Source organism: Heliconius melpomene, chromosome 12, assembly GCF_056956725.1.
Source record: "Heliconius melpomene rosina isolate 202511_hmr_F chromosome 12, ASM5695672v1, whole genome shotgun sequence".
Classification (NCBI taxonomy): domain Eukaryota; kingdom Metazoa; phylum Arthropoda; class Insecta; order Lepidoptera; family Nymphalidae; genus Heliconius; species Heliconius melpomene.
Genome location: NC_140400.1, coordinates 11825693 through 11852240, shown reverse-complemented (window position 1 = coordinate 11852240; position 26548 = coordinate 11825693). Strand labels below are relative to the sequence as shown.

The 26548-nt window shown below is 32.0% G+C and overlaps 2 protein-coding genes across 4 annotated transcripts in view; one reads left to right on the top strand and one right to left on the bottom strand.

Moving 5' to 3' along the window:
* Positions 1-20376, top strand: part of spin (lysolipid transporter protein spinster) — a 25348-nt gene extending 4972 nt beyond the window's left edge. Inside the window, exons 2-10 of one of the 3 annotated variants that reach the window (XM_085194896.1) lie at positions 10355-10551; positions 11131-11282; positions 13751-13951; positions 14148-14279; positions 15396-15663; positions 17498-17596; positions 18109-18295; positions 18487-18512; positions 18645-20376. In XM_085194896.1, the coding sequence (XP_085051022.1) occupies positions 10355-10551; positions 11131-11282; positions 13751-13951; positions 14148-14279; positions 15396-15663; positions 17498-17596; positions 18109-18295; positions 18487-18506 (1256 nt within the window). In that variant the 3' untranslated portion in view covers positions 18507-18512; positions 18645-20376. Of the gene's footprint in view, positions 1-10354; positions 10552-11130; positions 11283-13750; positions 13952-14147; positions 14280-15395; positions 15664-16286; positions 16549-17497; positions 17597-18108; positions 18296-18486; positions 18513-18644 lie in introns of all 3 variants that reach the window. The other 2 variants (XM_085194894.1, XM_085194895.1) reach the window with 2 other exon arrangements.
* On the bottom strand, positions 20366-26548 carry LOC146533895 (ovarian-specific serine/threonine-protein kinase Lok-like). Its single transcript, XM_085194893.1, has 9 exons — positions 26234-26548; positions 26016-26145; positions 25540-25676; positions 25327-25454; positions 24855-24980; positions 24535-24738; positions 23565-23776; positions 21414-21615; positions 20366-21169 (listed from the first exon to the last, which is right to left on the bottom strand). The coding sequence occupies exons 1-9, from the start codon at positions 26403-26405 to the stop codon at positions 20909-20911; spliced, it is 1572 nt and encodes a 523-aa protein (XP_085051019.1). The 5' UTR covers positions 26406-26548; the 3' UTR covers positions 20366-20908.

The window sequence follows — 26548 nt, the reverse complement described above, 5'->3', positions numbered from 1 at the left end:
TAAATTATTTTATTCGTACGTACATTATACGTAGCTAGCGCATATTTATATGACTCGTAAACATTCCACATTTCCACATTCTTTTATAATTGTTATGATCGAAAAAGTAATAGTGGCAATCAAAATAATTATTGTATTGAATAATTACTAAGCACGAAACCATAAATGGCAAAAGATATATTTTATTTTAACTGCTTGAACGCCATTTCTAATAATTAATGTTTGTTTGTGTAATTCAAAAAGATTAACTATTACTTTTCATTGTGACTAGTATGAAACATAAAAAAAAATTGTGATGTCTAATAAAAGGTACCCTGCTGTTCCCATTCTGTTAAATTATTATGGGGTGCGGGTGTGTACACACGTTTATAAATGAAATATGTGGAAGCGCCGTAGCGTAGGTCGGGTTCTCAGTGAGGGGTTAAAAATGCGGTGTCCAGATATTGATTAAAACATTCCCTGCGTTTATTTACGACCCTTATAGTTTGCCATATTTGTAATTATTAAAAATAAAAAATTAAATCAGCTTCACGCTGTATCCCGCACACAGCAGGGTAGGCAGAGCGAACCTAGTGTTAAGATACTCCGTTCCCCCACTTTCTGCTGAATTCTGGCGGCATTGCGTGTTGAGTGGCAGAAGTCAACGCCGCGCTTTACCTCGACACCAGAGCGAAGAAATGGAAATATGAACGCAAATAAATATTTCACTTCCTCGAGTGGGAATCGAACCCACAACCATCGCGTTACAGACACATCCTTGTACCGCTGCGCCACGACTGCCTCAGTGTAATTATTTATAAATATCTTTTAGCTTCGCTGTATCCCGCACATAGCACATAGTGAGAAGACACTCCGTACTCATTAAGACACTTCCATTACGCATTTTACGCTGTATTCTGGAGGCGTTGCGTGCTGTTAATAGTTAGTGTTTAATTTAAGATACATACACTGACATATACTTAAGACACATTTAATTAAAGTTAATGGAAAAATATTATTTTTAAATTGATTATCTGTTATATATTTTTTTTAATATTTAATTAAAGATTAAAAAATATTTACTACATTTTAAAAGGCCGTAATATCTGAACCTAATCGTTTTTCTAACAAGCACAATTTTTATGTCATCATTATGTTTATTATATGCTATTCGTTAAACACGTTTTATTATAGTACGCATTATATTTATATAATTATTCATAATATAAATGATAGTAATTGTTTTCGTTTTTTCCTTTCAATAATTATAGATGTAATAAAGTAGTATACTTAGAATTGATTGTTTAAAAATCTATGATTATATTATTTGAACGAAGATCTATCTATATGTTTCCACCGAACAGTTTCATCAACTAAAAAAAATATCCTCAAGAAACATTGTAGAGAGAGAAGGAATAAAAAAAATGGGATGAAATAATAGATATTTCGTTCTTATTTAATAGAAATTATGTTTTTAATACATAAAATATATCATAGGTATTTTATAAGATTTAAAATATTTACAACAAAATATCTTGTTACTTTTTGCAAATTGTAAATACCTACTTCAAGACCCCTAAGACCTCAAGAATTACTAAAGCGCCCTTGCGCTACTTACCTCAATGCGCCCAGAATTCGGCGGAGTGTCCGCCGAAATGTCTTAAAACTAGGTTCCCTCTGGCCACCCTGCTGTTTGCGGGATACAGAGTGAAGCTGATTTATTTCAATTTTTATTTTACAATAATATTAAATTTAATCCTTATTGTTCTATATTAGATTATTAGTAAGTACATTCTTTTTGTTTATTTTTTTTATTATTTAATATCAAAGATCAAAGTTAGAAAGGAACATAGAAACATTTTAAAAAACGTTCTTATCGACTTTAATATTGGAAGAATGTTTACTATTCATAATGTGCATTCTATTCTTGTGCACTTAACTTTATCTCTCTCATTATAACAGGATGACTAAACAGTTTCGGTTTTGTCATTATTTTATTTTACTCCGTCGGGTAACGTGCTTTTGGTATTTATTGAAGAAAAAGTATGTTTTTTTAACCCCACTTACTGAATTGTATCTATCTGAGCGGGAAGTATTTGTATTTTTTTTATAATATTACAAAGTTAATACTTTTAGAGTTTTAATACAAATTTGCATTGACTATTGAATATAAATATGGGACTTATTGAATTAATTATCAAATGTCAAGGTCAAAGTAAAATACCAATGAGTGGAGACAGTTCGCTTCCACCTAATCCGCTGATTAAAAACCGGAGGGTTCAGAGTTCTGACGTTCAGGTGCAGGTGCTGACGGGGCATGGCTGCTTTCGCGATCAGGTACTTAATAAGATGGCACAAAATACAGCAAAATTGCCTATCAAGAGATGTCGCCAGTCTATCATACTCTGGCAGCGTAGGCCCCGCTTTTGTCCCACAACGCCACGCTTTCATAGATGCTAAGGGTAGGAATATTTCACTGTCGAGTTTGATGAGGGGCATGTTGGATAGTGAGGAGAACTGGTCTGTAAACTGGTCAAATCTGTTATCGTATTAAAAAAGATCGCGGAACACCCGTTCCGCGAACGAGTCACGCCTTTGGGGGCGAAGGAGGCGCCAAGAGGAGCTACTGCGGGAGGGCCAGAGCAAACGTCCTGGAAGTCATTGGGTGACCTAGAAGAAACCATGGAACACCAGGGCGTGGTAGTGGCATAGACATGCGATCCTACTACGTCGATTTTGCCGTCTGCGTAAATGCATTTCCGAGCAACAAAAAAAACATTTTATATGTACATGTCTTAAATCAAACTATTGGTCAAATTATTTACAATAAATCTTGATTCATCAATATTGAAATGACGTTCGTGCCTGTACTCTGTACATCTAGTGTCGTGTAGGTTGTTAACCTTAATTTCAATAAGTCACTCGATACGTTCTTACGTGTATGTTGTATTCGCAACTGAAATTGCAATCAAACGCAATGTTATTGATATTATATGAGGTTTGCTACCACAGTAATGTCTTTGATATGATGAAACACAGCTGCTGCAGCTCTGAACCCGCATTATATCTATTCGTAAAGCGTGTTCCACACAAGAGCTCATCGAGACTTGTATGCACTTGGAGCCAATTAGTTCCACTGGAGATGATACAGTGCACTACTGCTTTATATTCGTCTTCATTCAAATTACATTCTAAAGTGACTTATTCTTAAGGTGTTGTGTTTAAATCTACATATATTAAGTGTACTTTATCTATACACCTACTCGAGGATAAGTTTATAAATATAAATATAACTACTGCAACGTAAGTATTGTTAGGTACAGCTACCAACATAGAAATTATTTTTAAATGTATATGGATAATTCAAGAAAGCATATATAATTCCTAATTGTCTTTATTTTTAATATTTTACCTATGTCTCCAAGTGGGATATAAATTCATTTTCATTCATTCATTCAACAACCCATTCTAATTACACTATAGCACCGTCAAATTTCTTTTTATAATTATAAGAGCTCTATCATTAATTTACAATTGATTATTTTATAATATAACGACAAAATATTTACGTTTTTATAAATCCCTGATTTTAACGTTTTCTTATGATGATAACTTGAAATATATCCTGCACTAGCCTAGGTACGTGAAACGGTGATAATTATACATACTTGTTTCAATTTAAGTAGCAATAAACCCAGCGGTGTGTGTGCCTTTGTGGGCCTGTGCGGCCACCGTTACCTCAAAGGAATCAAAGTTTGGATTTTCAATGAAACAAGAGAATGTAGTTGCCTATATCAAATTGAAGAATTCAAAAGAGATATACTTTCTTATTTTACAGTATAAATTGATTATTTGAAGCAAATATTACAATATCAGCGAGGGAAGTTGCAGAACAGAGTGCCTAAACACCATGTTTGATGTCATTTCCCACGGCCACTATAAGTTGGCAACCCGGGAGTATAATTTTATATAAGGAACAGAATTAAATATATACACAATTGACTATAACAATGAATCGCAAGAGTTAATAAAAAAATATAATCGTTACACAACTATTTTACATAATTTAAATAGCAAATGATTGCGAAACAATATACAATTACTTAACATTTTTTTTAATAAAAAATATAAAAAGACTTTTAGCTCAAAGTTCTTTCTTGACTAATAAAACTTTTTTAGTGCGTATTGTAGGAAGCGCTTTGTTAAGTGGGCTATAAAAATAACCATACATATCTACAGCTTAAAAGTAAACTATTTTGGTCATATCCGTAGCGTCTTATTACTTATCTACGGGGTATGTGAAACTGTGCTATACTAACACTAACCGGAATGCTTGGGGAATGGTGTATGGGAATTTTCAAAGAAAAAAATTCAAAGAGTACTTACCTATTAATTAACATGAATTATAAAAACATGAGGGTCTTGTGGTCAGTGTACTTTCTTCTTTTTCACTTTCATCAACACAAGAAAAGCACGTTATTAAAAAAATCTCTCCTGAGAGGACCTACCTATATGCTTAGAAATACCTATATGTACCTACCTATATTTTTAGAATAACGTTTTACGATCTTCTCTTGAAGCCCATAAAGCTTTGTAGATCATTTTCTTAGTATTTCTAATAGATTTTGTTTAAAACACAGAAAATAACTTTAAATATTAGTCTATTGTATAAAATGTTATAGATGTGATTAAATGAAATCGTATTATTTTTATAGAAAATATTATTATTGTTATAGAAAATTAAGCCTATAACCTAAGTTAATTATATGAACATATTTAATTATATATCTCTTTTTATTTATTCAAATTTAATATTGTGTCCCTCCAATGTTTACTACCGTCCTATTGTAGAATAAAGACTGTTAGAAAAAATTGTATTTAGTTGTTAGTTAGTTCTAAGACAGCAAAACAAACAATAGCTTATCCTCACTTGATTTCATAATGTGTGTACTGAAAATATTCGTGATTTCAACATGCATTTGCTTTACTTTTAATTTTTTTTTTTTTTAATCATTAATTTTTTTTTAAAATAAACAGATGAAAAATAAAGAATTTTATATAGTAAGTACTTAAAATCTAAATAATTTCCGGTTTTTTGTAAACTATTTACATATAGATAATTTATCACAATTATCAAATTGGTAATCTGTATTATAATATAAATTTTAAAAGCAAAACTTACAGAAGGCTTATCAGTAGGTACTTGTGAAGGTAAATTAATATCTAACCTTGCAACAAATTCAGCTGTTGTAACAATTGTGACCACAGACAAAACGTCTTTTGAAGCGTTTGTTTTTTCATCAACTTTTTTTTTAATATCTTATAAGAATCTTCTTTAAATAGAGAAAAGAGAAACATTTAAATCAGGTTTATTCTATTCATCAGATTTACACAAAGATGGCTTTTTCTTCTATGAAGAACGTGCGTGATGGAACGCCATCTAGAGGACCATTGTTCCGGAAATAAAATGCATTGACTCACGCCTAATCCCCTTTCAATACATAGAAAGACATGGATAAATGTAGAATAGTAAAATATTATAATATATTTAGATCTATTTTTTATTTTAATACATTATCACAATAGAAATATAATATATACTAAGTGCAGCTTACAATATAAATTTACATATTTTTTGTATTTCGATAAAAATTGAACTGAAATAATCTACAAGCATAATAAACCAGTATTTTAATTATCTATATATATAAAAGGACTTGTCCTCACTGACTGAGGTAAGACGCACGCACAGCCGTAACCGCTGATGGTAGAAACGTGGAATTTGGACAGATGTTTACTTTTGTAATCTGGACATCCACTAAGAAGGGATTTTGAAAAATTTTAACCCTAAAGGGGTGAGATAGGGGTTTAAAGCTTGTATGGAAAATTTTTTAAATCGGTACCGATTTTTATAAAATTTGAAATTTAGATTTTTAAAAGTATTTAATTGAACACGTGTTTCATCGTTTTCTACAATTCTTCCCCTAAGGGTGCAAATAAGGGGTTGATAGTTTGTATGGAAAAATCTTTAAAACGCCACCGATTATTATAAAATTTTAAATTTAGACTCTTAAAAATATTTAATTAAACACAATAACACATACCCCCTAAATACGCAAGCGAAGCTGCGCGCGTCTGCTAGTAAGTACATATATTTAGTACGCCCACACCATAGAAGCATTGGCAGGTCGATTGAAGGTGATGCAGTAGTTAGTGCAGTACTGTATTAACACTAGTGGACAAATATATTAAAAAATATTTAAATTTTAGTTAAGTAGATATATTTTTAATTACTTTATAAAGAAATATATATTATAAATTATACTTTAATAGAGTTATGAATTTTGCTTATATGAAAAGATTGCTTATGTATTTGTAATATATGACAGTTACGTTATCGTTTAATATTGTCAATAATAGTGACTGAAACCCTAGCCTGTTTTGAAACAGGTATTCTGTAGTTCTATTTTAGCAAATCATTATATAAGTGTTATAAATAAATAACCGACTTTCGTCATTTTGGCCGCAAGATCATTTAGGCGTCGCGTCTGAGCCGGCGCACCGCATGACAAGTCATGAAGTCACTCATGCGCTGTTTCGTGCCACGGTTTCCTCGCTCGCCATTGGTCGAGGCGGATGGCGTGAGGTTACACAGCGAGCGGGTGTGTTTGTACTGCTACTGACAGACTGGCGGAGGTGCTGCCCCCATGCAACGCCACAGACCACGTTTCTAATGTGTACGTGACGTAGGCACCGCGTACGCGTGGTGTCACGCCACGCGCTCTGACGTAAATCACCAAAGAAACGGAAGGTCATCGCGTTAATAGCATTACGAATTTCGGCGACTCATTAGGATTGGTAGCATGTCGCGGTCCATTTCTTATTTTGTGTCCGATACTGACCTCTTCCGTTGTCGTAGGTAAAGCTAGGTTATATTATTATGTGGTTCTTATCTAATGCAAGTATAAGATTAATTTTTAGTGTATGGAGATTACATACTAATCGTCAAAAACTTTACATATATATATATATATATATATATATATATATATATATATATCTTATTTATTTTATCATTAAAATTAATAACACAGAACCTTGGGTAACAGTCTTCTCAAAGGTCTTATGTTTTTTATTTAGTTATCTCAATGATGAAATATGATTGTAATGTCGCTACTACTTACTTTAATATTGTTATATTATTGCTTAATATGAATAAATAATTTTATATTTTATTTTCAATATTTTGCGTAATGTAATAATATATGTAAATTTAAGATTTTTGAACGGTTTTTGAACAGTTTGTTTTTATATGAATTATTTTTAAATGAAATTCCCATTGCATAATAAACAATGATATTAAATATTTCATATTTATTATTTAATGATATTGTATATACCAGAAAACATAGTTACCATCATAAAACTAATCAACAATTCCATTACTTGCGAACTTTCTAGCGACGCTTACATACTTGCAAGAGTACCTACCTGAGATTTTTAACTTTCGCCCGGCTGGCTATAGAATTTTCTTGGCCTTATTTTCATTAAAGCCACACAATATGTTTTTATTATTTTTCTTTATTGTGAGGCTTTCGTGGCGCAGAAGCACATGGAAGCAACGGTTGTGGGTTTGATCGCACTCGTGGCAATGGATTATTTTTAATTTCTTCGCTCTGGCACCAAGGCAAAAAAGCCCGATGTGGTATTCCGCCACTCTACAAGCAGTGCCTCGAAAAAAAATCGACAGAAAACGGGGAACGGAGTGTTTTAACACTAGGTTCCCTCTGCCTACCCTGCTGTTCTAACTACAAATAAAATGTCAGCGTGACAACTGACTAAAATTACTACATCATTCTATCGATTAAAGCTTTCGTTTTATTTCATTAAAGATGAAGGGACGACAAAAAATCGTGTTGAATGTATAAAGTTGGGGCCTCAACAATAATGGCTCTAAACACAGGGGATCGTATAAGAGATGATTTATGTACGTGTCCAAATAAATCTTTTGAACGTTTGAACGTATGGTATAAATAAAAAATATGTGGCAAAGTAAGTACTACTTGGAGATGTTTGTTTCTTTTTGGCGTACTTTTAATTTTATTTAATATTTGGCAAATACGGTTTTACGTACGGATTTTCAATTAAATATTTACCTATAGAAAATAATCTAGGCAACTATAACTAGAATAATAATTTTAGTTATTAATCAAACTGATAACAAATTACAATATTTAACAATTTTCTATATTTTATAAAGAATTTCATTGGTTGAATTATTTTGCTTATTTTCAACTTTATTTTAAGAATAAATTTGTACAACCAATACTTAAATACCTAAAATAGTTTTTATGTAAACCACTATATTGAACAGGTTGTATCATTATCGAAGTCGTTGTATTAATTGGCTAGTCTCGTTTTTGTTAACTTTAAATAAGTGAATACAAAAAAAAAGGAAAATTAATATCTGGCGAGAATATTGTACGAATGCCAACGTTTGAGAGGTCTTATTTATTTACCCCCTAGTTATCTGTCATGTGTGTTTGTTCTGCAAACTGCAAACCACTCCCTTCCGTTGCTTGAATAAATAGAAAATATGTGACAATATGTTTTGCAATTTGATAGACCTACATTTTTTATATATTTTTGTATACCTATATTTTTATACTTCCGGATTATGGGAAGAAAATAGAAAATCGAGGCACAGCTATGTCCAAATATACAGATACAAACAGATATTTAGTGGAAATCAGAAGCAAAAGATATGCTATCCTTTTACATTATAAATGTGAAAATTTGTGAGGATAAAGGTTTGGTCCACTTTCACACAAAATATGACTATTACATCGAAATAAAGCATAGACTACAATTTTGTAGATTTTGTATAATTTGATATTGTAGGGGTATTACACAAGTCTTATTATATTCTTTATAAACACGTTATATCAGCGCCCCGAATTTATTCGCTACTAATGCAATTGTGAAATTATGTTCCACTATTGTTTTGTAGCGTATAAATAACCAAATTAGAGATACAATACAATAAAAGAGTTCAATATTAAGTCTCGTCTTATCAACATCGCCATAATACTGTAGCCCACAATATAATATAACAATAAATTTAAGCGGGCGAAGCCGCTTGTGAGTCGCCAGTGTGCATATATATTACATGTTCATATATATAACATTTCAAATCTGTTCAATTATTATATTGCATTTATTTACATTCTATATATGTAACTGCCAGTGCAGTGTGTTTAATACATTAAGATAGTGTTTTGCTATCTCGATATCAACGATGGGTATTGATTTGATATGGTACTGCTATAAAGTACTCTAACGCTATTGGTCCAAAATTATCTTGCATTTGATTTCGATGTGCATTATAATGGAACCACTTACGTTTGATTGAATGGTCCTTGTATCAATATTTTCCATGTTCTACTAGGGCTTGTCTAATATTTTTATGCAAAATATTTTTTATTTAATTTATATGAAAATAAATAAACGAAGTTCCGTCTGCCTACCTACCCGATTGTGAAAGATAAAGCGTGAAGCTGATTTTATGTTTGTTTTTTTATTTAAGTAGAATTTGTAAAAGATACGAGCTTGAATATTAATTGCATTCAACAAATAAAATTTAATAATTGGAAATATAAATATATTGAAATATTTTAAAAATTCTTAGAAACTGATTCCGGTATCGTTTAAAGGCATATAAAATGTTCGTACACTGCAGCAAAAAAGAACATGCAAAAAGACATAACCCATGTTCCGGTTTATCGTTTTGGCGAGTATCCACTCTCCCCGGCAAGGTCACTTTTAAGGTTGCACAACGTAGAAATCAATACAACTGCTGCTGAAATGAAAATTGTCGCATACTGTTAATTTAACACTCTTTCTTTGTTTTAACCTTTGAAGGCTTCTAAGTAATTATATATTTCTGTTGAAGAAAATGCATGCAATTACAACGTAATCTACGTTTACGTTTACGTTGTAATTGTATGGCTTAAGCTTGAAACAGGTGGACTTTACACTATAATATTTATTTACTTGTGTTTGTTACTTCAATTACAATTAGTACTTCACTTTGTTAATGATTAACTACTTTAATCGTTGAATAAGCAAGAATATCTATGATAATATGTGGATAGCTTTAAAGTTATGAAAGTATAAAAGGCCCCTTGGGAATGACTTGAACCAAACATCACATGTCTTTACTTAAGAAATTCCGTTGTGCTTTCTAGCGGCCACTTGAATAAATTAAGAATGAAGCATAGAATGCATTTTTCTTTTTATATATATTTTTTATTTTGTATAAAAAAAAACTTATATCTCTAATAGAATATAGACTAGAAATATTTATTTTTTACAGGGGTCCTAGATGATGTTAAAAAAGAATTTTCTATCGGCGATGATTTGGCTGGCCTCCTGCAGACGGTGTTTGTCATTGCCTACATGGTATTTGCTCCAATTTTCGGCTACCTGGGAGATCGTTACTCGAGACGAACCATAATGGCGTTTGGAGTAGCGTTGTGGTGCATAACCACTTTTGTGGGCTCCTTTATAACGGTACGTATGAGTTTCGAACGTATTTATGTAGTATTTTTTTATATGTCTGTTGTGGTGTAATTTAAAAGTTTGAGTTAAGTTCCACCACTCCATACGCAATGCCTCTAGAATTAAGTGGAGAGTGAGGAGAGGAGTGTTTTAACACTAGGCTCACTCTGCCTAAACCTACTACTACATGTGGGAAATAGCCTGAAGCTGAGAAATGTTATAGTTTTAATAAAAATATTATATCGTACTTTTATAGCAGCATATTATTGTAGTAAATACATAACGTCGACGTCATAAAATTGGTTCCCACAGGGAAACAAAATACTGTTTCTATTAAAAAATAACAATTATATATATGTATTCTGGAAACATACAATATATACTATAATTATAGCATTTAGAGTGGCGTGATGTGAAATCCAATATGGATTTCCCTATACTGATAAAATTGAATATATTATAATGATTCTTAATAGTACTTGTTTACAACAAACTTTTTTTAGGATTATTTTTAAAAACTTAAAAGTCTTGTTCTACACTTCTGCTACGTTGAATATTTTTGTACGATTTGTAAAACGCATCTTTTTTCAGAATTTCGTCCAATTCGCATTTTTCCGTGGCCTGGTGGGCATCGGTGAAGCTTCTTACTCAACTATAGCTCCTACGCTCATAAGTGACCTCTTCGTCGGCAATGTCCGATCTAAAATGCTAGCATTCTTCTACTTCGCCATTCCCGTAGGAAGGTAATTTATTTAATTATTTATTATTTTGTTCTGTTGTTTAGTGTTTAGTTCGGTTTTTAGGTCAACAGTTGTAGAGTTTTCGGTTATATTATATAAGTGAGGTCAATTAGAGGATGACCAATCGACCGTAGGAAATTATAAAGGTCTGTTCTTGATCTTTGAACATAATACAATTTTAGCTAATTCATTTGTGTTTTGCTTATTGCCGCTATGCGACTTCTCGGAAATTTGGACTTACATTCTCTATCTTCTATCTAATTCACTTTGAAGACGTGGGAGTAGAAATTAGACAGAAAATATAAGATTGTAGGTCAAAAATTTTGTACTTGGCGTTCCTCGAATGCGCCATTATACTCGTATCTTTCTGTTTGTTAGTATTCATTTAATTGTATATAAGAAATATTTGCGAAATATTTCTGTTTAAAAAATGTAACGTCTTTTTTATGACTTTTAATGTCCAATACGACGTGCGGGTTAAATTACTTATACTTTCCTATAACCATATAGTCCTCATTGTTCAGGTAAACGTTAATGTATTATTTATGTAACGTTCCATATTAATGTACTTTAAAAAATATTATTAATGAATTATCCGTAATGTATTAAAATTAACTCGAAATAATTATTTCAAGCTTAAGTTAAAACATATTAAGTATATAATTAAGTTGAAAAATTTCTTAACATTTATTCATTGTATATTAAAATGTTTGTTTCAAAACAATGGCCCAGACGTTTCAACACAACATTGTATACATTCGAGATATGCATTCAACTAAAACCCTTGACAGAGACCCCATTGGGTCGACTGATAATATAATGATGACACGCAGGCAGACACAGACGGAACAGTCGTCGAGTGGAATATTACGAACAGATTGCCGGGCTTTAAATAGCGTGATTAGTCAGCCCCAAGTATGGTGTGATTTAGATTTTTAATTATAGGTATCTTACTAATAATCGTAGTAATTATCCGATAAATTATTTGATTCATACATATTACGCTACTAGTGTTTACGTTTTTGGTGCGAAATGTACGGTTTTTAAGATTGTACGATCTTTATTTGTATACAATTATGTATTATATTGTGACGATAAGATTGTTTTGGTTGATGCGTAAAACTTTTTTTTATTAGAAAATAAAAATTATTTAATGTTTTTTTTACAATTTTGTAATTGTATACTTAGTTTCAATGTTATAAACATTTTACTTTACTATGCTTTTAACGTTTATATGAACTTTTAAAATTTAATAAAATTATAATGTTAAAAATAAAATCAGTTTCGCACTGTATTTATTTTATTATATTACTTTACAACTATTGCAGATTTTTTTATCGATAAATATAATAAAATCGTAACGGATCGATGTTTGTACATGTGAGACAGAAGAAAAAAATGTTATTGATGACATTTAATAACGTAATAGAACAAAAAACAATGATACTTAATTTTTTTGCCTTCTAATTTCTGAAACGGTCAAACGATTTAATTACAGTTTAGCATTGTTGTATTTCGGCAAGCTTCTTCTATTTTTCTTTTTTTTTAATATTTGATGTTTGAAAACGAAAGTAATGCAAATTAGTCAATTATTAGTTACGTAGTTCATGTAGGCGAAGCCGCAAGGGGGCCAGTTTTAAATAAAAATAAAAATCCAACACTCCGACATCGTTTACTGAAAACCTTTTTTTGTTTATTTTCGTAAGCGTATCTATTAAGGTTACATAATTAAAAATAATATAGAAGTTAAAAGGTTTAGCAAGTTTGATATTCAAACTTTCCCTTCACTCATGACATGCAATTGGTGCCGAAGTAACATGATCATGCAATTTTTCACATCATGCTCAAGCTAGTCGAGTGTGAAATTTTATTGTTTTCGAACGGCTAAGTCTTGTGGCTCTTTCGTGATCTTCTTAAACTTATTTAGATAGTTATTTTGACGGTATTATCCATTTTTATCTCCATATTTTTTTAAATTTCACGCTGTTTCCCGCACATTGCAGGGTAGGCAGAGGGGACCTGGGAACCTAGTGTTAAGGCACTTCGTTCCCGTTAGGAACTCTAAAGTTAGTATATATCGTTATGGAAATCTTATTATGTAAAGGGTTTTTGTATTAATATTTTCATATGTTTACCTAATTTTTTAAAGTATTCTGTCGAAGTTTCTGTTGAAATCCAATACTTAGGCGAATGACCGACCAAATAGCTACATAATTAAATAATAAAAAAAATTAATGCAATTTGAACTCAAAATCGTGGAGACACGTATCAATTGCACCTCATTCAAATCATTTTATTGAGGCATGTTTTGTTTTTCATATAATATGCAAAAACTTCTTACAAAATAAATATGAAATATATAAATTTATCATTATTTTATATTATCAACATTTTTACATTTTACCTTTTACCACAGTGTATTAAGAAACACAATAGTAGTCAATATTGATTTATTTTATCATCCATTTTAGTGGTTTCGGCTATATCGTGGGGTCGGTAATGGGTGCAGCAACGGGCAACTGGCGTTGGGGGTTACGAGTCACCCCATTTTTGGGCGCTATAGCCGTAGCGCTCATAATGTGGGTCATGCAAAATCCGGAGCGGGGTCAGGCTGAAGAGAGTCTCATGAAACCTACGTCGTATAAAGATGATTTGAAATCTCTTGTAAGGAAGTGAGTACTTGTTAATGTTTTTTTTTTGTGTAATTTATTGTATATGCAAGTGTAGTTAGAGCGTTAAACTGTTTTTAATTGTTTCACACATTTTAAAACAAAACAAATAAGAATAGGTCTTAAAGTTTACTTTTAAGTTAAAGAACTAAACAATCTAAATTTTACTTTTACTTATAATAAGATATGTATATTTCAGTCCTTCATTCATGTTGTCGACATTGGCATTTACTTGCGTTGCATTTGTCACTGGCGCCCTGGCGTGGTGGGGGCCCCAGTTCATTTTCCTCGGGCTCAACCTTCAGCCCGGCAATGACGTCACTTTGGAGAGGTGAGAAACTAACTTTTCATCACAAGATGAAATATTTTTTTCCATAAGGTTACAATTATTGGTCTAAAAATAGAAGAGCAACTATTTTTAAATAAATACATAGGTCAGTATGGTAGTTCTGTTTGTATGGTAAAACATAAACAGAAATCAAAATATTTGCAGCATATTTATTTCAATTTTATTAAAAGTCTTAGACATATATAAGCAATGCCCATAGTTAGGAACTACTTCATAGTCATACTACGAACTCGTGGCATTAAATAGAAGGGTTTCCTGGGTCTGATATAGTTATAAACTTGTGAAGAGAAATAGAATAATGACGAAAATAACATGGGTAAAGAACTAATTGTAACCTTTATTATTTTAATTGAATATCCATAATAATTATACCGAAAAATGGACAAAATAATGTGTATATTACAAAAAAACTGCGATAAATGTTCATTTACATGAAATTAATTTCACATCAATTACTAATATACATATTATATTAACAGTTAATCATTTAACTACATCTTAAAATTTTATAGCCACACACTTATACTTTAATAGGGGTAAAAACAAATAAAAATAATTGTACACTGTTAATTTACATATTTTATAAATAGTAATTAATTATTATAATTCAATATTTTATTTTATCCGCTTCTATCTGTAGCTTCGCTCGCGTTGACTTCAGCTTTTTACAGCCGACACAGATAATGAAAACTGTAACTTTTGTGCCATATTGAAATTATTTTGCTTTCGTTTTGCGTATCTGTAATTATTCGTATGGTAAGTTACAAATTCAATTCCACTATTTGAGCCAATAGTCATTAAAAATTTTAAGAATATATTTTATAAATGAAAATGCTTAACTCGTCACTCTTTGCGCTTCTTTCGAATAATACTTAAAGAAAAATGATAATAAACACTAATTGTATTCAGATATATGCATAAAAGTTTTAATTTCACTTTACATACGCAAAGACACTAGAAAATACAAATTATTACACAGTCATATTTAGATGTTTATATTGTTACAATAATATTGATGGGAAATATTAATAATGAAAATGTAAAATGAACGAGTGATGGCGCACAAGTATAGGGTGTTTGTGTGGTGTATGGTGGTAGCGTGTCGTACAAGTTCGGGCTGACGGGCATGGCGGCGGGCGCGCTGGGCGTGCCGGCGGGCGCGGCGTTGGCGCAGCGGCTGCGGCGGCGCGCGCCCGACTGTGACCCGCTCATCTGCGGCGGCGCGCTGCTCGTATCCGCGCCGCTCGTGTACCTGGCGCTCGTGGCGCTGCAGCGGCCCGGCGCCGCGCCGCTCGCCTACCTGCTCGTGTTCCTCGGCATGCTCGCCCTCAACCTCACCTGGTCCATCGTCGCCGACGTCGTGCTGGTGAGCGCCGACCTCCGACCCCCGGGATATTCCAACAAGACCTCCCTTCCTCACGCCTGTACCGAGACTCACTGATTGTCGTCATTCGCGCGCCATCGATAGCATGCTCATTACATACATATATATTGCGAGCTCATTTTGCTTGACGTTTGCATACAATCTTTTATATTATTTAATAGTAGGGTTTACACTGAACGTATATATTCATTTTTTTGCTCGTGTAGCGTATTATTATTTCTGCTTGGTTACGTCATTCACGTTTGGTCTAAAACCACGTTTAGGGTTATTTTTAAGTTATATTTAGTAGAGCTTAAGTTTATTATTACTTAAGTAAACGACTGTCACTGGTACAACTCATATTATAGTTAAATTATACTATATCACAAATTTACTTTTATTTATGTGTATATTAGCTCTTACCAGTGACAATCGCTTACGGCCAACACGCAAAAATGCGTGATCAAAAAAATTGCATCGCACGTTTTATTTATTAATTTAACAAAAAAATATGAATCGGTTAAAGCAAAATTAGTCTAATTACAAAAAATAAAGAAAACGTGCGATGCGTATACCGCCGCGGAGTACTGCCGTACTGGTGTACTGACGCGGGGTGTTGCACGAAGGGTATCGTTGATCTTCGGCTCGCTGACGATGATGTCGGGGCTGGTGGGCGTGCCGCTGGGCACGTGGCTGGGCGCGGCGCTGGTGAAGCGCTGGGGGCGTGCCCATGCTGTCATCTGCGGCGTCGGCCTGCTGCTCTCTGCGCCCGCCATGGCCCTCGCCATGATCACCACGGAGAGTTACTTCTACGCGCCATTCGCTCTCATGTTCTTCGGCGAGTTAGCGCTCAATCTCAATTGGGCCATCGTTGCCGATATGTCGCTGGTAAGAACTTTGTAAGGGTTTGGGTTCACGAAATAGGGTTGTGACGTTTTTATTTTTTAGTTTAGTTTTATACTACTTTAGAAAAGTCTTACATATGTGTAAGATTTTATGTAGTTTTATAGTAATTACCTATACAACACTAGTTAGTATAAATCTCACTATAAGTCGAATCCCATTGTGATGTATATAGTTATTTATAGTGCAATAGGTACAATATAAAATTTAAGCCTTGTGCACTGTTGCTGTATAGCATGGTATGAAAATGTGAGATTACGTACATGTCATTTCGTTTGTCTTAAAAAAATGGGTTTGGTTTGCATGGGTGTTTTCTTTTGGTACATATATTTATTTACACTAGATAAATAAAAAATACCCATATTTTAATGTAAATTAAAGTAATAAATAAAAGAGATTTATTAAAATAAATCATCTTGATCGTAGACACATTAGTGTAAATAAATATATAATATCTTTGGTAGCATGTGTTCCGAGTATGTTGTCGCTTCATAAGCATGCAGTTGAAATCAGTCAGTCACGAGTACAGTAATGTTTATTAAAAAAAATATCTAAAATCTTGTTTTTATTGTGTACGAGTTTCTCGTTGGAATATTTCGAATATTTATAATAAATAAATAAATAAACAGTGAGGACTGATTTCATTTAATATTTGCAAAACAGCGACATCTATTGGAGTTTATGCAAATTTCTATGGCCTTTGATTCTCTTATATAAATCTATTGTTCTAATTTAGTATGATTTACATAGATGGCGCTGATTTTTTTATATATAAAATATTTGATTAGTGTAATAAAAAAGTATTTAATTTCATTAAAATTTGTCCGTGTTTAACATTAGTTTTTAAAGGATATTTGTTAAAATTTATCCTTCCTTACATTACACTTAATACCTATCACACGTATCGTAACATTTTATTTTATATTATTTTCAGTATGTGGTTGTTCCACCTAGAAGATCCACAGCTGAAGCTTTCCAGATATTGATTTCTCATATGTTTGGGGACGCTGGAAGTCCTTATTTAGTGGGATTGGTAAGATTTCATTAACATTATATATTTTTTTCCTTTTTGCTTTGTATCCCGCCCCATAGCAAAGAGTATACAGAGTAAACTTAACCCATGAGCCAATTCCGTTTCCCCACTTTCCCCCGAATTCTGGAGGCATAGCGTGTTGAGTGGCGAAACTAAACGCTATGTTTTGCCTTGTTTCCAGAGCGAGGAAATGAAAATAATAAATATTTATTTCCCTCCAGTCCGAATCGAATCCATAACATGTCGCGTTTACAGTCGCACTATATTTTATTTGCAAATATTTCTATATATAGTCTTCATTTGTTTGTATATTCAAGGGATTTATTGATACTAAATATATATTTTTGGCATCCTTAACTATCATTTGTTATCACTATATCTCACCAGGTCCATGATGAAAACAAAGATAACATGTGTCATTAATTTATTTCATGATGAAAAATAATAATTAATAATACTTATTTATGCTATGTTTCCATTAATCTCCATGTTTTATACTATGTTTCTTTCAGATTTCGGAGACTCTTAAGAAGTCATTATCACCTGCCACGGAAGTGCCGTCTCAGGCTGTGAAATTCAGGTCACTGCAGTACGCACTGTTCATAACTTGCTTTGTTGAAGTGATTGGTGGCATTTTCTTCCTAATAACTGCTATCTACATTGTACGAGACAAGTTAAAAGTTGAAAGGGCCATTGCAGGTTGGTACTTCCAATATTTGTTTAAAAATTGATATTTGTGCTTTTTTTTCTTTTTGTAAATACTAGACTTTTATTTGTATAATATCTTTCATATTTCTTTGTTTGTGTATTTTTCTGTAGTGTAACCTTGATTTAGTTTATATATTTAGTATAGCTTTCAATACAATTAGTGAAACTTTACATTGTTTCAGTTGCTTCGAAAATAGTTTAGTTTTGGGTGAGTGTTTAGGATATGACTAACTGCTTACATAATTTTAGCTCTTATATTAAACAATGGGGATATTTACATACTTAAATATAAAATTATATTTCGTTAGTAATAATTATATATTATTTTTCTTTATTACAGAGGCAGAAGCACAAAGTGCTGAACCGTCTCACAGTAACGCCCAAGAAGACAACTTAGAAGGTGAATAAAGCAAGAGCGGTGTTACATCAGTCGTATTAAACATAGATCTTTGAAAGCTATAAACTTTCACTAATGCTGAAACATATTTCGATCAAATCATAAATGCAAGTGTTGTTACAATTCGCTTCAATCGATTATTAATCTAATGCGAGTCTCGAAACTTCCTATATCGATTATAAATTTGAATGTATTGATGCTTTATTTTGGTTGTTTGTATTATGTTAGCTTGATCATACATTTAGTGAATAAAAAGTATTATGTCTCAACAATATAATATTATAATATTAGTATTGTTAAAAAAAAATAGAAAGAGGCATTTGTAACTCAAGAAGACAGTGTCTGACTGTTAACGCAATGGTTTTGGGTTCTATTCCCACTCAATAATAGGCGGCACTTGAGGAAGGGAGTGTTTTAACACAAGGTTCCCTCTGCCTATTCTGCTATATGTGGGATGTAGCGTGGAGTTATAATATATATTATAATAAATTTGAAATGCTAATGATTTGATTGGAATGTTATAAAGAAGACTGATCCGTAATTGCACAGCACTTGATCAAAGAGTATGGAGTTATGAAAGTGAGATAGGTTTATTAGAAAGGGAGCCGGCCGTCCCATACTTACTGGCTGCATTTGACACATGTGCCTACCAGATTACAATCAATAAATAAATACTATTTCTCTACTATTTATATCGGTACCAAATTAGTTTTAGCTTCGTATTTACTAGATAGGTTTAAATTATGATATATGTTTGGAAAAAAATAATGTTATATTGGTCCGTTTTTTGATTATAATTAATAATTGGGTGCAGAGAACAGTGTTCCAACAATAGGTTTCCTCTGCATATCTCGCCATATCCTACATATAGATGTAGGATATGGCGTGAAGCTAATAAAATATATTGATTTAAATAATGGCTAATACCGTGTAACACATGACTATTTTAAATAAATAATATTTTTGTATTTGTAAGTTACACATTTTGGATTTAAATTTAAAATTATTATTTGCTTATTTAGTGAATACGAGGGTGTAATCTTAATCAGATGTTTTTTTTTTAGTGAATGGTAACGGGAATTAAATGTTTATTTAAATTACCTCAAGACCTTGTTACAAAAAAAATAGATTCAAAGTTTTATTTTTATTTATTCATTTATTTTTTGTGTTTGTAATTAATATTTTTTTGAATCTATAAATGCAATTTTGAATGGAATGTTACTTAAGTAAGGTTTTCGGAATTACATGTTATGTATTCGTATACAGTTTAACAAACTTGCCTTACAGAAGAATTTATATTTGATAGTTTGTCCAATTAGACAAAACTGCGATTATCTCATTATTATATTTTAATGTATTTGTATTAGTTAAAAATTATCACAAATACATATTTTATGATATGCAATAGCAATAGATTAATTATATGACATTGTTTTATTATTAATTGATATCACCAAGCAATTTCAGTAATATCCATACATTAATATATTTTTTTAAATTATTGAAATATATACCAGTAGTGTCAATTAATATTAGATTTGTTTGGAAGTTAAACTGTATAGAATATTAATAAGACTGAATTGTTTGTTTAAAAAATCCTAATAATAATAATAGAGTTGTTTGTAAATATCGTGTAAAGTATGGAATTGAAAATAAATACATAATTTATTTTTTATAACAAGGTTTTATTTGTATAACGAACCCTGTCGTCACAATCATTTAATAACATGATAAAACATGGCACAATCAATCAATCAATCGGTGGGCAAATTGGAAACAATGTAACTATTCAAAACTTATTATAAAATACTGTTAAATTTTTCTATTCTAACTAATGTAAAATATTACAATTCAAATTGTCACTGAAGAATAATCATTAAAAATATTATTAATAATCAAAAAACAATCAATAATTAAAATAGAATTGAAAACAGAAACATAAAATCTTGCACAGTCGTGTCATCATCACAAACTAGATTTTAATTAAAATAACAAATTAAAATTATAATCATTAAAACATCAACCCGCACAATTACGGAGATTCAAAGCCGCACTTCTAGCTATACGCTATTCAGTCAATACCAGAGCGTATTTTGTGCGTTAAAAGTATCCTAAGTTTATAAAAAAAATAACAATGTATTCAGTCATTTTAGGACCTCAATAGGAGTTTTGAGGCATCACCGTTTTGAAAAAACAAAAAGAATAAATCATTCTTCTGAGCAGTAGCTATTAGTGGAATTTGTATCGTTAGTATCGAGTTCAACTCGTAATTTCTTTGGGATTGGTTCACATGAATTGTAACTGTCGCTCAGTGCTCTCTTCCCGGTCGCCACTAATTTTAAAACTGTAACATTTTTCTTGTTATTGTTCTCTTCTTCTGAATCGTCTTTTGGCAGAATAGAATCTTGATTTTCCTTCAGTTGTGTTCGCGACAACAATTTATCTATCCTTATTATTACGTCTCTGTCCTGTATAAAAATAGATTTCATATAATCAGTGTAAATATTTATGAACAATTCCAATAGTACTAAATCATTTTATTATATAAACCATTATATGGTTAAAATAAAATATTGTAAACAAAATATCCATATTCCACACACACTTTATTCTCTGCTTCCTACTTAAGATACGGAGCATGTTGAATGACGGGACTAATTAAAAAACGGGATCGACCTCCCAACCACCACACTCACACCAGCATCTGGTTACCTGCATCCACTCGTGAGCCAGCACGGCGTCGAGCGTGGCTCGCGCGCGCACGGGCACGGTGAGCATGGCGGCGACCAGGCGGCGCGCGGCCGGCGATACTCCGCGCCAGTGCGGCGCCGACACGCGGTACGCGCCCGCGCAGATCTGCTGGCGCAGGGACTGCTCGCGGTATTGCGGCGAGAACGGCAGGTAGCCCATTAGACTGCGACAGTACAATCAGTTAGCTGTGGGTGGCTGCACAGAGTTCATTTTACGATTTTATTCTTAAAAAAATCAAAATCAGCTTCACGCTATATCCTGCTCATAGAAGGGTAGGTAGAGGGAACATAATGTTAAGACACTCCGTTCCCTACTTTAACCGCCGAATTCTGGAGGCATTGCGTGGTGAGTGGCGAAACTCAACGCCGCGCTTTGTCTCGATATCAGAGCAAAGAAAAATGGAAATATAAATGTACATAAATGTCATTTTCTCAAGTGGGGATCGAACCCACGATCAGTCGCTTTTACATACGCACCTTGCGCCTCTATGCCACAACTGGCCTAAATTTTATTCTTATCCTATCCTATATCTTATAAAACAAAGTCGCTTTTCGTGTCTGTCCGTTGTTTCTAACTCTTCTTCTTCTAAACCACCCAACGGATTTTGATGCGGTTTTCACCATTAGGTCGAGTATTTTTCGTAGAAGTTTATATATAGATTATTATTTGTACATTCTTATTTAAATTAACATAAATACGATAAATGTATATAAAGTCCTACCCGTTGAGACACTTTCGCGCATGCGCTGCTTTAATGGTAAGTACTACATGAAAATAATGTACTGGAGTATTGTGCCTTTTAATAAGATCTACAAAAAAGTCCGCGATGGCATATTCGTATCTTTTAAGAATAACGTGTAGTGATCATATTTCTGTCTAAAAATAATAATTTCAATATATTTTTTATTGTGAGCGATAATTTTCCATAATGGTATTAATCCTTATCCTTTAAAACACTTTATTAAATTTCTACGTTAAACGAAGATAAAATTTGCTTTTTACACTATTTCGAAATTGCGAATAGTTTTACAGAAAAACGCATTTAATTGTTGACACATCAGCTGTATGTTACTCAAGTTTCACTTATCTTTTACTCTTAGCATATAAATAAGTATATTAGTTACGTTGGCCATTTAATGTAGATCAAAACTGTCTTTTACTATTTTTCATTTTAATAAGTACTTTAGAAGTTGTTACAATATCAAAAAATCCTTGCTGCGAAACGGCTCGCCTCTCGCCATGTGTCCGCCGCGCCCGCCTGACTTACAGGCATCGGTGGTTCAGTGGTAGAATGCTCGCCTGCCACGCGGGCGGCCCGGGTTCGATTCCCGGCCGATGCATTCTATTTAATTTTCCTCACAGGCAGCCACGTAGTGCTTGCTTTTCATCAGGGACAGAATACCCTCTTCAGCATTAACCACAAGCTCGAAAAAAAAAACCCGCCTGTCTCTATAGCAACGAAGATTTAGATGCGTTTGCACGTATTGGATAATTGGAGTTGAATGTATTATTTCAGCGCTATATATTTGGTTTCATATATTTTGTAGTAGTTATTAGTAGGTAGGCTTTTGTTTATAATTTCTTCCGTTTAAAAATAGTCATTTAACTATCTAAAAATAGTCATTTAAAAATATTTTAATAAGTACTTGAAAAGATTAGTAGCACAGATTTAAAATTACGGTACCTACTAAAAAATCTTTGCTGTAAAACAATTGGAAAATCCTTATTGAAACTACGAAAATGCGGGTTGCTTAGGGTTAAATTAATTTTCACATTATCTTAAGTGCTTTGCAAACATACATTATATGAATAATCCAGTAGTAAAAGCGGGCGAAGCCGCAAGAGGGTCGCTGGTTTTGTATTATTTTCTTTCTGAGTGTACTAAACTTTTAGATACCCTAATTTCATGGCAGTCACACGCAAGGCATCGAAATTTCAATTATTGACAGTTTGAAAATATTAAATATATCATTCACTCAAGTGGGTATCCCCCTCCCCTCTTGTTACAGTGACACCACACATGTCCCTGCATCACGACGAAAATTTAGTGCAATAAAACATTGAAATAAGATAACAATATAGAGCCTACCTTAAATAAAAAAAATATCTCACCAAACAAACAATATGACACCCAAACTCCAAACATCAACTTCAGGCCCATAGGGCTTTTGTCCATTCGCTTTAAGTACCTCCGGAGCTAAGTACAAAGGGGTGCCGCACATAGTCTTCATGAAACTGTCCTCGCCAACAAACTTACTGAGGCCGAAGTCGGTGATCTTTACTAGCGTCTCGTCATCCCCACTCTCTAGTAGCACATTTTCAGGCTAAATAGAAAATTTATGTGTGTATGATAATTAATCTTAAAATATATTAGTAACTATGATCGCCGATGTGGCGCAATGGGGTAGCATCTGTAAACGCTATGATTGTATAATTATAATGAAATAAATTTCCCGTTCTTGTTTATTAAGATTGGGGTTGATTGCCACTATTTATCAAATAAGATTGTACCTGATATCCCAAACATATTTAAAAATATTATTTAATAATTAATGCTTTGGCTTGTGATATGTCTAGTGGTTAAAGCCGTTTATAGCTGTAATTGTGAACAACCCAAAATCTTTTAGAGATTCAGAAGTAGCAGTGTTAAGAATTTTATATTATGCCATCAGAAGATATCTCACCAATAAGATATTGCCATCAGATTATTTAGATAACTGAAAACTTGACAACATTACATTGTCAATTCTAGGTAGAATTAACCTAGGAACCTAGTGTTAAAACAGTCTATTCCTCTTTAAGATGTTCCACATTTTTCACTGAATTCTTGAGACATTGCATATTGAGAGGCAGAAGTCAACACATTACTTTGCCTCATTACCGGAGGAAATTAAAATAGTAGAAACTAAAGTAATTATTAAAACACAATAATAGAATATATTTATTTACAAAAATAAAAGAAAATATGTGTTAGTTAATTTAGTGCACTGCTTCAAGTTTTGACAATGTAATGTTGTCAAGTTAGGATAGGTATCCTAATACATACTTTAGGGGAAACAGCATGAAGTGAAAAAGTAATTACTTTAAGGTCTCTGTGTGTGATTCCTTTAGAGTGAAGATATTTGACCGCCAGCACCATCTGTCTGAACAGAAATCTAGTAAGTCTCTCTGGCAGCCGCTCATGTTTTGTAATTCTATCAAACAACTCCCCTCCTTGCATTAGTTCCAGTACTATGTACACTGCATCAGGGGAATCAAATACTTCTTCTATTGAGACTACACAGGGCTAAAACATTATATAATTAAATTTCAATATTTAAAAAATATAAATACAGGTCAGATAGACAATATATTATCTTATTTATTATGCATTATTTTAGTTATATATTTAATTAGGCTTACATGTCTCAGTGCCTTCATTATGGAAATTTCATTCATAATTTTGTCAGGATTATTCAAATGATTATTATGTCCATTACTCAGTTTACTTTTTGCTATCACTTTCATGGCATATTTGGTACATTTCAACTGTAAAAAATATTTACTAATATAGAAGCAAATAAAAAAATAGAAATACACAATATTTATTGTATGTATGTCAATTATAGTCCCATAATATTTGTGAAATGTAACAGAAATTATTAGAAAAGCATGTTTATTTTAATTTTAGAATCTTAATTCAGATAAAGATGTGAATTGAGATTCATTCAGATTAATATTATTAAATTCAAACTTAATAAAGCTTTCTTTGCTTCTATATGAATAATTTATTTGATTGAAAATGGTTGATATGCAATTTGTTTTAAATAGTATTTATTAAACCATACTACAATTACATTATTACAATAACATACAAGTAAAAAAAATTACAAACTTTGTTATAAACCAATTTAACAACTCCACAAGCACCCTGTCCCAGTACCCTTGAGATATAATATTTCTTAGAAACTTCTTTGGGTACTTCGTCTTGCTCATTTTTTAATAAATTTTTAAACAAAAAAACTGAAAAAAAGATTTTAGAAAAAAATATAAAAAAATAAAATATATGATTATTATGATTTAAAAATGTAGAAGAAGAGGTACATACTTTTAACAATGCAGTGTGTAACAGATATTACATCATTGTCATCTAACACTCTACTATTGCCTTTACCAATTTTTTCACCATTAATAAATGTACCATTATGGGATAAGTCAGTTATAATAGCAGGACTAAGAGGTTCACTGTAAAAAAATACAATGTAGTTGTAATGAATACGTAAAGATTTTTTATTAAGCATAAATTTAATTTTATCATTCCAAAGTATATCGTACAAAAAATCATGCTTTTATTGCTTATACCTCGATTATTAACCATGGTTACAAGTTTTATAAGCATTTTAAATTGCTTGTAAGAACATAAAACATAACTAAGTAATGTAAGATTACAATCATATATTTCTTTAGATACTAAACATATTAAAAATGAAGTTCAGTTAAATTATTTATATTACAATTAATAATCGATTAGAATTACTATAAAAGTTCTAGTACAAAATTTCATATCTGCTTTGCTCAACCTACCTTAAATCTTTTTTTATGAGAAAATGTTGTTTGCTAACATTTTTGATTATATTATCCTTAATAATATCAGTTTTCATTACATATGTGCAATTTAAAGATCTTCCCAATGTAAACTCACCTTGAATAAGATCTAAAACACAGGTCGGTTTATGACTCAAAAAATATTTTAACAATAATATATTTTAGATACTCTTGATAAATTAATAATAAGTACTTACCATAATATTCAAGATTTTGAGTTTTTTTCCAGCAATGTTTTCCAGTTGAAGAGACTTTTGTTAAATAAAGTCTACCCCATATATTCGGTATAAAAGTCGGAGTATTCGTTTGGCTCCATTCGACTTGCGAATTTTGAGTTTGTGTTTGCGTGTTTTCACAATCGTCACCCATTTTACAATATTTTAATTATTTTAGTTGCCATAAATTATATTAAATATCTAGTAAAAAAGAATAAAAGTTCAAAAAGTTTTAAGTTAGGCGGCTATAAGTCGTTTGACAGATCATAGAAAATAATGCACGTTGCATAGATTCAA